Below are 16,428 nucleotides of genomic sequence, written 5' to 3'. Positions count from 1 at the left end.
AAAAGAAAAAGATGAATAAAACTAGGTAGAACATGGAGCTAACCTGCGTCCATGATTGAAACGGATCGTCGCCATAACTCGTATGACAAAATATTTCCATTTGGTCTCAAAGGAGGATTCCATGAGGCTCTTACACCATGATGAGCTCCTTGTTCATTTCCTAATGCTATCAGGTCTGGAACATTCTGACCCTCTGGTTGGGCAGCCAGGGTCTTTGTCTTGGATGGTTGACTTGTCTCGCAACCTCTGGATGTGCAAGCCTGGACTCTCACATTATATTCCGTGAAAAACTCTAACCCTGGTATGGTGTAGGTGAGTTGTGAAGAAGAGCCGGTGTATACCATCTTTGTTTCTGGAATTGTAGAGTCATAGACTTGATAATGGTTTTGGTGAATAACGATAGACTAGTCAAAAGCATATCCAACATTTTTGGAAATTTCTTATAAAGTTGAAAAGTAATCAATGTTAAAAAGGATATTCAACATTTTTGTTCACAGGATTTAGTCTAATTGAAATGCATTCTCTTATCACCTTTGAATCTGTGAAGAATATTGTGAAAAAAAAAAAAAAGAAAATTTAAGAAAAGATTCAGTCTTATAAAATAAAATAAACAAAATTCCCTTTATTCATCCCATAGGAGAAATTTGTCTCTAGGGTCTATTCCAAGGGAAGACTAGAATAACCCAGGCGTCAGCCGCAGTGCAGCGCCGCAAATTGAGGTAAGGCGAGGTGACTTGCTCAAGGACATACAGTGCAGCGGCGGGTGATCGAACTCGATACCTTTTGGGTAGGAAGCAAAGACTGTACCGCTGAGCCACGTACTAATTATTTTAAGGAACTCTCAGGTGCAGTGATAAACATTCAAAGTCATTTCCTTACCCAGATAGAGTGTGTAGTTCATAATAAGACCATTGGGGTTCGATGGTGATTTCCAGTCAGCTTTGATTGACGTCGATGAAATGGCAGTAAGGACAGGAGGGGCTAGGCCAGAGGGGGAATCAGAGTATGTCAAGGCCCTTGATGGAACACTCTCAACACTGCCTTTCCTGAAATACAATATATATATATATATATATATATATATATATATATATATATATATATATATATATATAGCGCAATATCCACTAAATGTGCTCAAAGCGCTTTACAATGGGTCCCTGACCAACAGCAACATATAGCATGTAAAACGAGACACGACGATGCCTGTTAGACGATTTTATCTTTTTTTTTTTCGACAGAGACAACACTGTTAACGGCCAGTTACTCATTTTACACCTGAGTACGGTGGGAGAATGTGAATAAAGAGCCTTTTCCAAGGATTCAACTATGCGCCGAGCGAGGCTCAAACCCAGGACCGTCCGATCCGAAAGCGAGTGTCATACCACAAGACCACATAGCCGCCATAAATATAGAATATTTGATATTTATTTTAAAAAAAAAAAAAATTACACCCTTCTGTGTGAGATCGTTAGATACCGTTGCCTGGGCATTCCATGAGAGAATATAGATAATACTATTAATACATTAAACAAACGTCTGATGTTAACAGGAACCGCTCTTGTTGTCCAAAGTGAATAAATTTATAATCTTGTCCAAGGAAAGAATAAAAGTGCCTGAAGCAGAGCACGAATCCAGGGACCTTTGGGATCACAATGCAATGCTTAACCACTCAACCAGATGGCAGGATTTATTGACAAAAATAGATAATGAATAAAATAAATTTTAAAATTTTAGTTTGACGCCTTTTAAGATGAATTGATTTAGCAAAAATAGTTTCCGCATCAGCAGTTTATGACTTGACTGGAGCAGATTTTAAGTAACAAATGCCAATCTGTCAAAGGCATCAGATTGACTACATTGTGGTGCACTGCAAAGGCATTCTCTCAGTATTTTGTTATTTTTATATCACGTTCTGAAAAATACCAAAATTCCGGGTAAAAAATTGTTTTTTTTCTTTCTCAAAATCTAGTCTGCTCCTTACTTTACCGGCTTTAATTTTGATTTCATCTTCCACTTCCATACATCTTGCAAATATACCTAACTGTTATGCTTTTTAGTCACTATACATTAATGCCTGTTTACAAGATGCTATGAATTACAACTTTCTCCAAAATATTATTATTATTATTACTATTATTATTATTATTATTATTATTATTATTATTATTATTATTATTATTATTATTATTATTATTATTATTATCATCATCATCATCATTATTATTATTATTATTATTATTATTATTATTATTATTATTATTCATTATTATTATTATTATTATTATTATTATTATTATTATTATTATTATTATTATTATAACAATAAAACAACAATAATAACGACGACGACGATGATGATGATTATAAATTCAACAACAATTTAAGTAAATCGTAAAACCTGTTGACTAAAAAATAACTCTTTGCAGCAATAAAATCTATTTTCAATTAGTAAATTAAATTATGCATATTTATATAGCACATGTTTCTACCATTCTACCATGTGCTCCACACAAAATGTGCTTCACAATGTTGTACTTATTCCGGCAGCACATCACATGAAATCAAATTTCCATTTCACATCAGACACTTATGTTATGAAAATTCTGTTCTAACACTCCAATCTAACAATATGTAACTGCTATTGCCAAGCAGAGGATAGACAAATAACATTTTCTAAAACTAAGTCATACATCCTATTACGACCTTATTTACCATTAGCTGAAAGATACTAATTTTTTGGCTATCAATATCATCATTATACAGGTACCTAATATTCTAAAAGATTAGGTCTACATGAATTTAAAACAGGCACTTTTAAACTCAAACTTATAATTCATTAAAAATTCTTACCTGTTTCTTGCAACAATGGTGTAGGAATATTCCTCTCCAGGTTCCAAACTGTAATCAACATAGGTAGTCTCAAGGCTGCCACTGACTGCAATGTTATTGGTGTAAATCAGTCTTCCACCTCGGCGAACGTCATAGGAGGAAATTACTCCATTTGGGCCGGAAGGTGGGGACCAAGTAACCTCGATAGACCTGGCACTGAGAACACGCAGCAATGGTGGAGAAAGTCCTGTGGGGGGTGAGTCTGCTGTTGTGCCAGTCACTTCTCCACTTTCAGTACACCCACCGTTTGTACATGCCACCAAGATAAAAATATGCTTTGAATAGGCAGTTAATCCGTCAGAAATAAATGATTGAGAGAGACCAGTGTATATAATCTGTCCATCCATTTTTAGGTTATATTCTATTATCTCACCGTTGGTTATTTGAGGTTTGCTCCATGTGACTTCAATCCGGTTGGAATCCAAAGCATTAACATTAGGGGGATTTACAAGTAAGGGAGGTGCCTCTTTGGTAAGTATAGTTGCTGGTGCACTCGTGGTACAGCCACCACCGGTACACGCCATCAAGGTGTAGGAGTACATGGTAAAAGCAGATAAACCCGAATCCTTAAAGTTTTTTGGTAAATCAGGTAAGAAACTATATGGAACACTGTTATTTCTTTGTATTTGGTAACTCTGTAGGATGCCATTGACTTGATTTGGCGGTGACCATGTGATAGATATGCTGTGGATGTCATCTGGAATATGAGACAGCTGTGGAGGATGAACTCCCTCTGGTGCAGCCTGTTCAGTTGTAACTGTCTGCCAAGGGCTATTGTTTGCACCTTGACTGTTGGTCACACGTATACTGTATTGGTATGTTGTATGTGGTTGTAATCCTGTGTCTGTATATTCGTAAGAGTCTTTATCGGTATCTGTTGTTTTATATACAACTTCCGTATCAGACACAGCCCTCCTAATTCTGTGCAGCTGCATGTCACTCTCAAAATGTGATTGAATTTGATTATCTAACTCAAAATGTGATTGAATCTGATTATCTAATGACAGTGTGTTGCTTACAAATTCTGATGAGTTTTGAAGGCGCTTAATCATATCCAAACAAGTATCATTCAATGCTTGGAACAAACATTCTTCAGGAAACATCATAACAGAGGGAATTTTATATATATCTGTAAAGGTATCAAAACTCTCTTGATTGCGATCTATGTCTACATTAAATGAAACTACATCAATACTTCTTCTCTTCCTTAAATTATTTTTTCTTCTCAATACTTCGTAAGACATTATGGCACCATTTGGATTTACTGGCGGATTCCACTTTAGAGTTACATGAGTAGCATTGATAGACCCAGGTGAAGGACTTGGTTGGGCAGATGGAGCAACTTCAGCAGTTTTGAAAGACTGGGTAGGGCCAAGTGTACATCCAATTTTAGTACAGGCTTCAAGCTTAACTGAATACTCTGTAAAAGGGGTAAGTCTTCTGTATTCAAACTCTCTTTGTAAGCCAGTATAAATTGCATAAGAAACACCTGTTTCATACAACTTATATAGTGATATGACACCGTTTGGTCTCAGAGGTCTGTCCCACTTTATGATAACAGCTGTACCTGATATTATCTTTTCTACTTTGATTTCTGGAATACCTGAAGGAAAGCCCTCTTGGGTTTTTGTATATACAAGTCCAGTTTTTATACTTCCTGCAGAATTAACTGCCTCAACATAGAAGTAATAGTTTGAAAAAGGTTCCAGCCCAGCTATAGATGTATTGGTAGCTGATCCACTAACGGAGACTGACTCTTCCTCCGTGTTGATGGGTGGATCCAAGTTATAGTGAATTATATAATGACGTATAATCCCATTCGGTTTGTCTGGAGCTGACCATGACATTGATAGTCCATAGGAACTGACCGATCCAATCACTGGGTCAGATAATCCTACTGGGATTGCCTCTTTGGTTCTAACTGAGGACCAGTCACTCTCTGTATCACCGACTTTATTTTCAGCTAGGACCTATATTGGATGAAGGGGTGAAAATGGGGGAATTTCGATTATCATCATAAAAACTGACTTGCATTTTGAGAGAGAAATTATCAAGAATAAAAAGTCTTATGACATAAAATATTTTGATATCAAAACATACTAATAACTTATTCTGTGGTTTCATTTTGAAATAAACGTAGGTTTATTTAACGAACATATTGTTCAGCTCATTGCATGCTGGAGAGAGAGAAAAATGAACAGAGCCAATCAATGAGAAGTTGATGATTTAGAAATTTAGATTTCCCAACTTTTAATATACTTACTTTGTAGCTGTATTCCTCAAACGGTTCCAAATCTTGTCCAGAATGAACAAATTCAAATACATCTCCATTGACTTGGTTCACCAGTATCGGGTCACTGGTGCCACCTCTCCTCTGATAAATTCTGTATTCTGTAATCACACCATTTGGATACATGGGTGGTTTCCATTCTATGCGGACAGCATCAAATGATACCGCCGATAGTTCGGGTGGGGCCAAACCAGCAGGCTTAGCTTCCTTAGTGGTAACCAGAACCTCTGAGCTTGTCCCACATCCATTTAGGACATTGCGAAGGCAGGCCTGTAAACGCACGCTGTATTCAGTGTATGGTAGCAAGTCAGATATTGTCACTTGTGTTGCAAGTCCTGCACCACTTATAACCTGTTAAAATGAAATGCCAAGATAGTCAAACAGGAAAAAAATAACGCAAATACTATAATCTTATATATATATATGTTTTGAACATTAAAATTGTTCCTACTTTTTAATTCTTTCTTGACACATTTTGAAAATGTTTCTGTCTTCTTTTTCAAATGTATTGATGACAAGTGAATAGAGAGCTATCAAAGCTGTGTTTCAGACATGCGTTGCAAAACTATGAAAAGATGTGTTGTAAGCAGTGAAGGTTTGAACACAAAAACAGAAGCCACATTTGCTGATAGATAAACGAAATAAACTTTTATAAATGGGTCACTAGGATAGTCTTCCAGAACACTATTGAGATCAAAGAAAAAAAAGGATGGTGATGAAAAATATCGCAATATAATGTCAAGGAATAGGCATGGAATGAATTGAGTCAGCTCGTTAAAATGATCAGAGACCGGTGGTGCAAAGTTGCAAAGTCTGCATCCTCTATGCCCCTGGACCATTTAATAGTACTTCAATAAAGTCATTCAGTCCTCGGTATAAAGTTGATACATTAGTTTGAATAGCTTTAAATGTCTTGCCTCAAATTTTTGCCCTAGAAAATAAGACTCAATAAATTGAAAAACACACCTCTGTATCTTTTCCAACATTTAGCAAGACTCTATACTGGTCTATTTCTCCTTGGTCAGTCACGACTTGATCCCATTGAACGTTGATGGCGGTTGAGCTTAACACCTTAACAGACTGCAAAAAGAGGGGTAGGGGTCATAAAGAACGACAAACTGATGGGCAGTTTTGTTTGTTTTTTTAAAAAAAAATACGATGCACTTTGATTTTACTGCAAGGCCACAATGACTGGCATATGTATAGCTCGTAAAAATAGAAAAAAAGGTTCCTTTGGTTTATAAAAGTAAAAAACGCATTCAAATAGTGATTTTTTATTCTGGTGCTGTGATATTATTAACTTACTTGAATTTAATTTTGAATCTTCTTGTTTTATTCCATCACGATAAATAAATTTTGTTTTGTTTAGTTTTTTTGTTTGTTTGTTTGTTTTTTATTTTTATTATTTTTGTTGTTGTTCTTGTTAAATTAAACTGAAATCAGAATAAGTAATTGAAATAACATAATCAAAATAAATGATCAGAAAAGTGCAACTTATTAAAATGCTTTGCCAAAACTTAGACATTCACAATAGAAAATTGGACACAATGGTAAAAAGAGCAGAATTGCACTCCCAGACTGAGGCAAAAATTAACATTTAACATTTAATTCTATGTTAATTTTTAATTGTCGCGGAATGTTTTGTCATACTTTCACAGGTGGTATGTTGATAGGAGTTATCAATGGCATGATGATTTCCACAGGTCGACTGCGCAATCTGCCTGCTCCATTGCTAGCTTCCAATTGAAAAGTATATGTCTGGCCACCAATCAAAGTCTCTATTCGAACCATTTTGGAGAGACCTACATACACTTGAGATACTGGAGCGGGACTAGTCTATGTGAAGGAAAGAAATAAATAAAGAAATAATGAATAAAAACATTGAATACATTTTTAAAAAAAATTAATTCAAATATGAGCAATTAGCTATAATAAATAAATCATTTAATCTTATAACAGTAAGTTTAAAGCAAAAGCACCTCCATAAGAAAAACAAATTAAAATGTAGCTTTCCCTTCTTAATTATTAAATGATCTAGAAATCCATATAAAAATGAAGAATATCAAATTATCAGTGCCGTTCTTGTAGCAGATCTACCTCGGACAGATTTCAGATTAATATTTTGTCCTAAAATTATGGTTTACAAATGTTTGAAATTTCCTCTCTGCGTTTATACAGGCTTGAGACTGTCCATAAGGATCACATGATATCTGTCAACAAGCCTTGATCCATCAAAAATGTTGTAGCAGCTTTCCCAGTCGAAATGACGGCGGTGTAGAGGTGTTTCAAATGCATCTTGATAATTGATAGTTGTTGTGATTGAATAAAATGCAGAGAAACTAGCTCACTTATTAATATACCACTTGTCCAAAATTTGTCCAAAATTTATTAGCCAACCAAAATCTTCTTCATAATCTTTCCATATTATATGGTCGTTATGCAACCAGTTGAAAACCCAATCTTGAAAGTGAAAGCTGGTTAACACCTAAAGACCATTTCATATATCCATATATGGTCATAATGCCGACATGTAATATGTATCTATTAAAGGTTCAATCTTGAAAGTCGGTAAACATCACATAATTCGACGCATCTATCCACAATTGTTTTCTCTCAACAGTGTCGCAATGAGGCGACAATGGATAGGCCCCTATCTGTCAATGACAAAAGCAGGTAGGTCCATACCTGTAAATTACAAAGGCAGGTAGACCAATCAAAATATGGTAGGTGTGGTATGAAAACGGAATCAAGTTCAATAGTTTTTTTCTGTAGTGATGATCACATATAGCTTGAATAAGACTTGCCTGTATAACTTTGAACTCCTTCAACTGTCCATTAATGAATGTAGGATTTCGCCAGTAGAGTTCCAAAGTTGAGGAATCAATGACAATCACACGGGGAGGATTTAAACCTGGTGACGTTAAGTTGCAGAAAGTAGTTAAGATTTTAACATACTTATACATAAAATGTTAATCGTTACATAAAGCTAAAAAGTTCTATTAACAAAAAGATCCTCTTAAATGCTATGTAAAAGAGTCAGATGTATTACTTTTAGTGCAAGCAATACATCTTTAAAAATATTTTTTTTTAATGGATAGCCATTAATTGTAAAATAGAATAAGAAACCTTAGAATAATACCTTCTGGTTGATCTTCAGCTGTCCTCACAACAACACTATCACTTGATGCACATCCTACCACTGTACAAATAACCATCTTAACTGTGTATTCAGTAAAAGGTTTGAGACCTGAGACGAACAATGAAAAATATAATCAATAAAAATCTTTCAATTTTTTCCTATTAGTCAATTTTATTCTTTATAACAAAGAGTAAACAATCCAAAATAAAATGGATTTCGACAAATCATTCTATTTGAATACATTTTATGTAAGCTCCTGCAATAGTTGTGTATTCACATGTCAATTTCAATCATGATGAAGACACTGAATTGTTTTCGGATGATTTCAGACTATAGAATTATATTGGGATTAGACAAGACTAAAGTGGGTATTGTTTTAAAGTAAGAATAAAGGGGGGGGGGGGGGAATAATATCTTTTGTGACGAATTATATAATTTTAATACAATGCATTTGGGTCTCAGAGGCTCAAACTGGCATGTGAGCAACCCGAGTAGGAATCTGTAAGGAAACGGATTTTTTCAGGTATCTCGATTTATCATTAGATGGGTAACTTGGTAAAATATAGATTTTAAATAAAAAGATCATGCCCCAGTCGAACAACCTATCCAAATAGTAGTAAGCAATTATTACTGTGCAAGTCTCACCCTAGAAATTGAGGCAAATTACGGTTTGTAAGTCATAAGGTAGTAAAGGATTACGATGATGACAATGGAAGCCACAAATGTGAGTTTGAGTTATTGTTAGATATTCATTCTTCATACGTATTGTGCACAAAATATCAATGCGTTATCTCACCTGAACGTATATATTCCTCTGGGGTACTTGAATTAAATTCTTCAGATAGTTCAATCAATATAAGACTATACACTGTAATCACACCATTAGGTTTTCCAGGAGTTTGACCTTTGAACTTTATTGCTGTCGAATTAATAACTTCCACACGTGGTGGCAAAAGGTCCTCTGGGATGGCTTGAGCTGTAGCAACAATTGACTACAAAGACGAATAAATAATGAAAGGTTATTCTTACGCTTTAACACTCTAAAACTATATAATTCAAATTTATAAACATAAAAATTAGTACTTTGTAGAAAAACAAAAACAAAACAAAAAAATCCCAATAAAACAACAACACAAAGCCAGATATGTTATGGTTTCTTTGCATTTGAATAGATAGAGTCAGTAGATGTTACTCTTTGCAATGAACATAGTCTATCGTAAAGTACTTTCATCCAAATCGGACAAACCCAACTACCTATTCATTGTCGTGTTCTCAGAGGGCTCAGAAATATTCCTTGAGTAAACTCAATATTGTGAGTTCTGTACTCTTTTTATTTCCACCATTTGCTACCTGGATCCCCTTTAAACAGAAAAAAATAACAATATAAAATGAAACAACAAAACCTATATAGGGCAACTAAACTTAAGGAAAAATTAAATTTTATAGAATTTAGTCTTTTATGATAAGAAAATATTTTAAAAAATCATTTATTAAGGAGGGACAGCTTTAGGCATCAAACTTGAATCAAAGCATAAAATGTTATACTAATAAAAAGCTGAGAAAAGTAATAATAATAAGTTTTGGCACAGTTATATATTTATAATTAGATTATCGTAATGTGACAACTTTTTCATGTTGAATATATTTTAATGAAATAAAATATTTACTCACTGGATCGCTTTTTACGCAGCCAACTGCGTTACAAACAGTCACAATGTACGAATAGCTTCTGTAGGGAAGGATGTTAAAGTTGTCTGTAAAATTCAAATCAAGCCCACTGTAAACCTCAATTCCATCTCGCTCCAACGTATACTTGATCAATATACCTTGAAGTGGAATAGAAAAAAGGTTGCATGACAATAAAAAAAATTGTAAATGCTTGATCATGAGGCAAAAGATGAGGACTATCTCTCTTGGTTTTTAAAGATATTGTTGTTTTTTTTAATTTTAGGAAATGATGTGGCTGAACAACAGCAGAAGACATATGATAATAATGATGATAATAAATTTGCCTGCATTTAATTTGTCTTTTGAAACCCACAGGTCAATGACACATCTGCTATCTTATCGTTGACCAATCAGTATGTACTGACCAATCAGTAAATGTATACATGGGATTCTTATTGGAAAACGAAAATTTGTTCAGATATAGGAACAGAAAATAAGATGAATAACCTTTTTTTTTTTGTTATGTTCAACACAACTAGCATGTACTTTGTTAAATGAGCTTTTTCTTTCAAGAATGACTTAATAAAATGTATTTTTACAAACGATAATTCCGTGCATTGCTGTATTCTAACATATAATCGTCCTAAGTTCAAAACTGTATTATGAAGCACATAGAATATTGCCTTGTTGCTCTGATTATTAAAATGATGTGATATGATATGACGAACATTTTAAAAATACCCGGAATACACGTGATCAAACAGTATCTTTGTCTAAATTGTAGAAATAGACCTTATTTTGTTATCTCAATCTAGTATATTTACCATTTGGTTCATCTGGCTCATTCCAAGAGACGTAGATTGCAAATAATTGACCAGGAGCAACACTTGTGGAGGGAGGCTGTAAACCCTTTGGAACAGCTTCAAGAGTTCTGACAGATGTTGCTTTACTGGTGGCTGTGCCAGCACTGTTAATTGCCACTACGTAGTATTCATATTGAGAATATGGTGCTATGGAATTGTCTGGCAAAAAAAAAAAAACAACACAAAGTTATAAAAAATAGAAGCAATCGTTTTATTTTATCATTACTTGTTCCATGTGGTGGGAAAATTATTTTTTTTGCAATATTAAAAATGAAACAGTTTAAACAATTAAAACATACTACAAGTGATATGATTATATATATATATATATATATATATATATATATATATATATATATATATATATATAAATATTAAAGGATGAATCACGTATGATGTAGGATTTTATTTCCAACATAATTTGTAAGTGAATATATACTCTCAGAGTCTGAGATATTAACAAAATATTTATAAGTACTATTTTGTAAAGCGCATTGAGCACGTTAAGTGGATATTGCGCTATATAAATGCTCAATTTTTTTATTTTTTTTTATTTATAATTTTCCGTAAAAAAAACTCGAAGTTTATCAAATTTTGAAGTTTATTGGCCTCACATTCTAGTTTGACCGGAAAGTTGACTAACAATTGAATTAGAAGAATAAATGTATAAGTACTTGCCTCCTGTACATAAAAACCTAAATTAAAAATAATAGTTTGTGAAATATCATTAACCTTCAAAAGTTAAAGCAAGTCCAGAAAATATTCTGTCGGTTTTTGTGGTGCAGTATAAACCATCATCGGAGTCTGGATCTAATGTATTATTTTTTTCCTGCCCTATTCCACCAGGGACAGATTCACAAATATGTGTAGTTTTGTCAAAGTCACATCTGTCACAGAATGCAGATGTCTGGATCAATGGACAAATAGTGCCAGAACCACAACCTGTAGGTGTAAATTAAAATCCCAATTGATTATGTGAATGATGTGGAGTAGATATAAAGGAAAATGTAAAGTTCAAAGGTTAGAAAAAAGTCATTAATACAAAAGGTTACAAAAGCTGTTGTTTTTTCAAGCAATTATAATGAACATTTAATACATAAGGGTCAACTTACCCAAAAAGTATCTAGATATCGTGATATAATTGATAAAACAGGCAAAACGTCTTATATCATAATAATAATATTGAACATATTTAGAGCAAAACTTATTCCCCAAATTGGACGCCTTGAATGTATTTGGCGATTTCATTAGACACAACATACATGAAAGAATAATGATTGTATATATTAAGCAGTAGAACTAACACAATATAGTGTAAGTCGTTTAATTGAAACTGTATCATTGTTCAGAAATTATTCCATTAAATGGAGTTCCAGTTAACCGATTTTTATGAATAGCTTTCATAATTGGACAATTTATCAAGACTACATAATGTCTATTGTGTTAATTATATTAATAGTAATAAAAAGCATCCTCTCGGTTGTATGTCTAAAAAAAATGTCCTCCCTTTTTTGAGATGTGCATGATGATATGATGATAATGAGTGATCATACTTATGACCACATATTTAGAATAAACTGTCATCACCCACGAATGAATTGAGGACACCTGTTTCATGTTTCACCATAGATTACGAAACATACAATTTTAATAAATGTGTCCGCATCATTTAAATCATCACAGTCTTGCCCATCATCATCAACTTGTGCCGTGCATGGTCGTGTTGGCAGTCATGGCTCTCCGCTCCTCTCTTTTTTTCCGTTGCTCTGATGGTGTTGCTGTTTCTTTCAATTCTCAGCCAGTCTATCAGGGAATCCATCATTATCGATCTCTGTCTTTCCTGTTATCTTTCCGGTCACACTCAGTTTTTCCAGTCTCTCTCTGTTCTTCACATGACCGAGTAATTTTGCCTGCCTGTTTACGTATTATGTCAACTACTTTTTTAAAAACCCAGTCTCTTTACTTACTTACTTACTTATCCGAACCAGCGACCACCTGAGCTCTAGCCCTTCGGTCTTGTGCCATGACGTAGAAGTTAGACGTCTTTTGTAGTTGTTCCAGGTGACTATAAAGTGTGTTACTGATGCTTGGATTTGGTGGGAGGAATGTGCATCTCAGATCTTCAAGAGGTTGACATTCAAGCAAGTGGTGTGTTACTGTTTCATTGGGGTGTTGACATAGGGGGCAGGAGGGGGATGTGTCTTTTGTAATTTTGCTTAAATGGTTGTTGAGCGGTATGTGTTGTGTTCTTAGTTGAAAGATGATGCTTTGCTGGTGTCTTCTGAGCTTATTTAGGCAATCAGTCTTTACAGGAGTGGTCATATGGGAAAACATACATCTACCCGTGGTGCTCATTGCCCAACTGTTCATCCATTCTTCTCTCTTATTTGTTTTGATTATTTGTTTCGCTGTGTCTAAGGATACTGGAAATGATGGTTGTAAAAGTGTTGATCCGAGTCTGGCTAGTCTGTCTGCATTGTCATTTCCTGGTATATTTGAATGTCCCGGTATCCACTGGAGAGATAAGTCTACTCTGTGTGTTGTAAGGAATTCATCTAGTTGAGATCTTAAACTATTGAACGTTGAGGAGACTTTATCTAAATCGAGAGCTTGGAGAACCGATTTGGAGTCTGTGAAGATGACAGTGTTTTGAAGTTTTGAAGGGTTTAGCTGGAAAACAGAAGAGAGGTGTCGCAGTGAGGCTTCTATTGCAACTGCCTCTGCCTCGTAGTTTGAGCAGGAGCTTCCGCAAGAATTGTGGATTTTATCACAGGTTTTATCTGGGTATTCTACTACAAACCCATACCCAGCATTTTTAGTTCCTTTGTGGGCAGATCCATCTGTGTAAACATGTATCCAGTTGTCTGGGTATTCTTGTATTGTCTTCATTGCTAATGTTTGTATATCTGATTTGTTTCTATTTCTTGTTGTTTCTTCTACGAGGTTAGTCTTTATTTTTGGAAGTTTTAGTTCGGCGTATGGAGGTTTTTGACTGATTAAAAAAGATTTTTCTCTGTTTTCTGGGAGTCTGTGTCTTTCATTCAAGTTGTTAGCAATGTGTAGCAGGGATTTTTGTTTTAATCTTGTTCTTGGTTTCCATTTCTCTGCCAGAATTCTGTTTGGATGGTTTTCCTCTTTTCGTTTGTATCTTTCAACCATTTCAAGCACTGCTGATTCTCTGCGAAGTCCAAGTGGTTCCACATTAGTATGTATTTCACATGCTGCTGTGGGTGTCGATCTCAGGGCACCGGAGATGAAGCGAAGGGCTTGGTTTTGTACTCTGTCCAAGGTTTTGTGTGTGTTTTTACTACCTACATTTTGGAGGGCTAAATTATAGTCCATGACGGAACGCACATAGCCTAAATAGAGTTGTCGAAGCGAGTTTTTGTCTGCTCCCCAATTAGTACTGGCTAGTCGTTTTAGTAACTGGAGTCTCCTTGTGGCTTTGATTTTTACATTCTGAGTGTGTTTGTTCAGAGATAGTTGTCTGTCTAACTGTATGCCCAAATATGTGGGGTTTTCTTCTTTCGCGAGTCGATGGCCTTGGATGGAGAGTGTTATTTCTTTCTTGGAAACAGGATGGCTCTTAGTAAATATAGAGTAGACTGTTTTATTGCAATTTACTTTTAATTTCCATTTATCACAGAAGGTGTTTAAGCTTTCTAAATCTTCATTTATTCTATTGGAGGCTATTGGTAGATGCTTTGTAGTATACCACATAACTAAATCGTCAGCATATAGGGCCTTTTCTGTCTGTAATACTTCTGGTAGATCATTTATAAAAATAAGAAAGAGAGTACAGCTGAGGCAGGATCCTTGTGGAGACCTTCCTCTAATACTTCTCTGTTTGACAGTCCGTTATTAATTTTTGTTTGGATTGTTCTGTTACTGAGAAATTGTTTAATCCAGAAGTAGAGATTTCCATCAATTCCGTAGTCCATCATTTTTGATAACAACCCTTTCCTCCATACTTTGTCATAGGCCTGTTGGAGATCAACAAAAACCGCGACTGTATGTTTTCCATCTTGAAAGCCATCAATTATTTTTTGACTTAATCTAAACAATTGATCTTCTGTTCTTTGCCCTATCCTAAAGCCTGCCTGATATTTATTTAGTAGGCCACATGTCTCCAGCCACCAGTATAATCGGTTATTTACCATTCTCTCAGCGATCTTTCCAACACATGAGGTGAGAGATATTGGTCGGTAACTTTTCGTTTCGTCGGGTGGTTTATCTTTCTTTAAGATTGGAATTATAATAGCATTTTTCCATCCCCTTGGTACTATTCCTGTCTCCCATGTTAGATTTATAAGTTTGAGAAGCATCTGTTTACCTCTCACGCTAAGATGCAGGAGCATTTCATTGTGTATCTTATCTGGTCCAGGGGATTTCCTTAACTTGAGTTTTTTCATAGCTCTGTGAAGTTCTGACATGGTAAAGCCCTCTTTGAACAGATATGAGATAGCTACCCAGTCTCTTTCAGGACATCCTCGTTTCTCTTTTTATTTGTCCACGGAATACGGGGCATCCTTCTCAGAAACCACATTTCAAATGCTTCCAGCCTTTCAATTATCTCTGAGGTCATGGTCCACGTTTTGCAAGCGTATGTTAATATGGGTTCTATGTAACATTGAAGCATCTTTAGAGGTTGGGCAATGCTTTTTCTGGTAAATATGCTTTTCATGTTTAGGAAAGCTGCTTTTTGCATTTCCTGTCCTGCTTTTAACTTCACCTGTACTTTTTCCATTTTCTTTAATTGCTGTTTATAGATATTTGAATGTTTTACTTGGCTTAGTGTTTTTCCGTTTATTTGGATGTCACATGTTGGAATCTTTGCTTTCCTCGAGACGACCTTGGTTTCAGTTTTACTTTTGTTAAGGCTAAGCCCACTTTTTTCACTTTCCTTTACAACCTTGTTTATCATTTGTTGTTCCCCAAGATCCTTAAATGAATAAAGTATCATACATTACCATATAAATGGGAATGGATAGTAAAGACGTGATGCCATTTTTAATTGACGGACCTATTTGTTGATTTGAAGACATGGTATGAATCTGTTTTTGTTCATCTCAAAAGGGATATTATATTTTTGATTAATTGAAATAAAAAGAAGTCTTACAACGATTGGTAAAATCGTTTTATTTAACCGGAATGCATTCTGATCAACCAGTAGAAATTATATTGCAAAAATTCTGTCACATTCAGAATGTTCTAATTAAGCGGCTGTTCAAATAAAGCGGCATTCCAATTATTGGCTTCAACTATATGTACACTTACAACATGAAACGAAGAGTTGTATCATAGGTTGTTTTGTTTAATCCAAACACTGAACAAATGAGTATAATTCAACTAACCTGATATTGAATCTGATGTGTCTGCACAGAGATGTGTGGCTTGATCATATCCGACAAAATTACAACAGCTCAGACTTGATGTTATGGCATTCAGACCACAGCAGGAATGTGAGGCAATGTCTTTTTCCCTTTTATCCTTATAAAAATGGACCTTTAATCAAAAATCAAAAGTAATAGATTTATGAATGGCGTTGTTTTTTTTTGGGGTTTTTTCTTTCTTTT

General features: G+C 34.8%; 1 protein-coding gene across 1 annotated transcript in view; it reads right to left on the bottom strand.

The window, feature by feature from the left end:
* LOC144962924 (usherin-like) overlaps positions 1 to 16,428 on the bottom strand; it is a 100,622-nt gene that overhangs the window by 12,935 nt on the left and 71,259 nt on the right. The window contains exons 59-71 of the mRNA XM_078896329.1: positions 16,207 to 16,357; positions 11,585 to 11,794; positions 10,814 to 11,011; positions 9,993 to 10,147; positions 9,118 to 9,313; positions 8,322 to 8,429; positions 7,987 to 8,093; positions 6,833 to 7,018; positions 6,149 to 6,262; positions 5,156 to 5,533; positions 2,854 to 4,862; positions 880 to 1,046; positions 44 to 352 (exon numbers count right to left, since the gene is read on the bottom strand). Of these exons, the coding sequence (XP_078752455.1) occupies positions 44 to 352; positions 880 to 1,046; positions 2,854 to 4,862; positions 5,156 to 5,533; positions 6,149 to 6,262; positions 6,833 to 7,018; positions 7,987 to 8,093; positions 8,322 to 8,429; positions 9,118 to 9,313; positions 9,993 to 10,147; positions 10,814 to 11,011; positions 11,585 to 11,794; positions 16,207 to 16,357 (4,288 nt within the window). The remainder of the gene's footprint in view (positions 1 to 43; positions 353 to 879; positions 1,047 to 2,853; positions 4,863 to 5,155; positions 5,534 to 6,148; positions 6,263 to 6,832; positions 7,019 to 7,986; positions 8,094 to 8,321; positions 8,430 to 9,117; positions 9,314 to 9,992; positions 10,148 to 10,813; positions 11,012 to 11,584; positions 11,795 to 16,206; positions 16,358 to 16,428) is intronic.

The sequence above is a fragment of the Berghia stephanieae genome, chromosome 1 (assembly GCF_034508935.2).
Source record: "Berghia stephanieae isolate SIO BIC M18660-M18661 chromosome 1, UCSD_Bste_1.3, whole genome shotgun sequence".
Taxonomy (NCBI): Eukaryota; Metazoa; Mollusca; class Gastropoda; order Nudibranchia; family Aeolidiidae; genus Berghia; species Berghia stephanieae.
The sequence above is the reverse complement of the archived record's forward strand: the minus strand, read 5'-3'. Positions and strand labels throughout refer to the sequence as shown.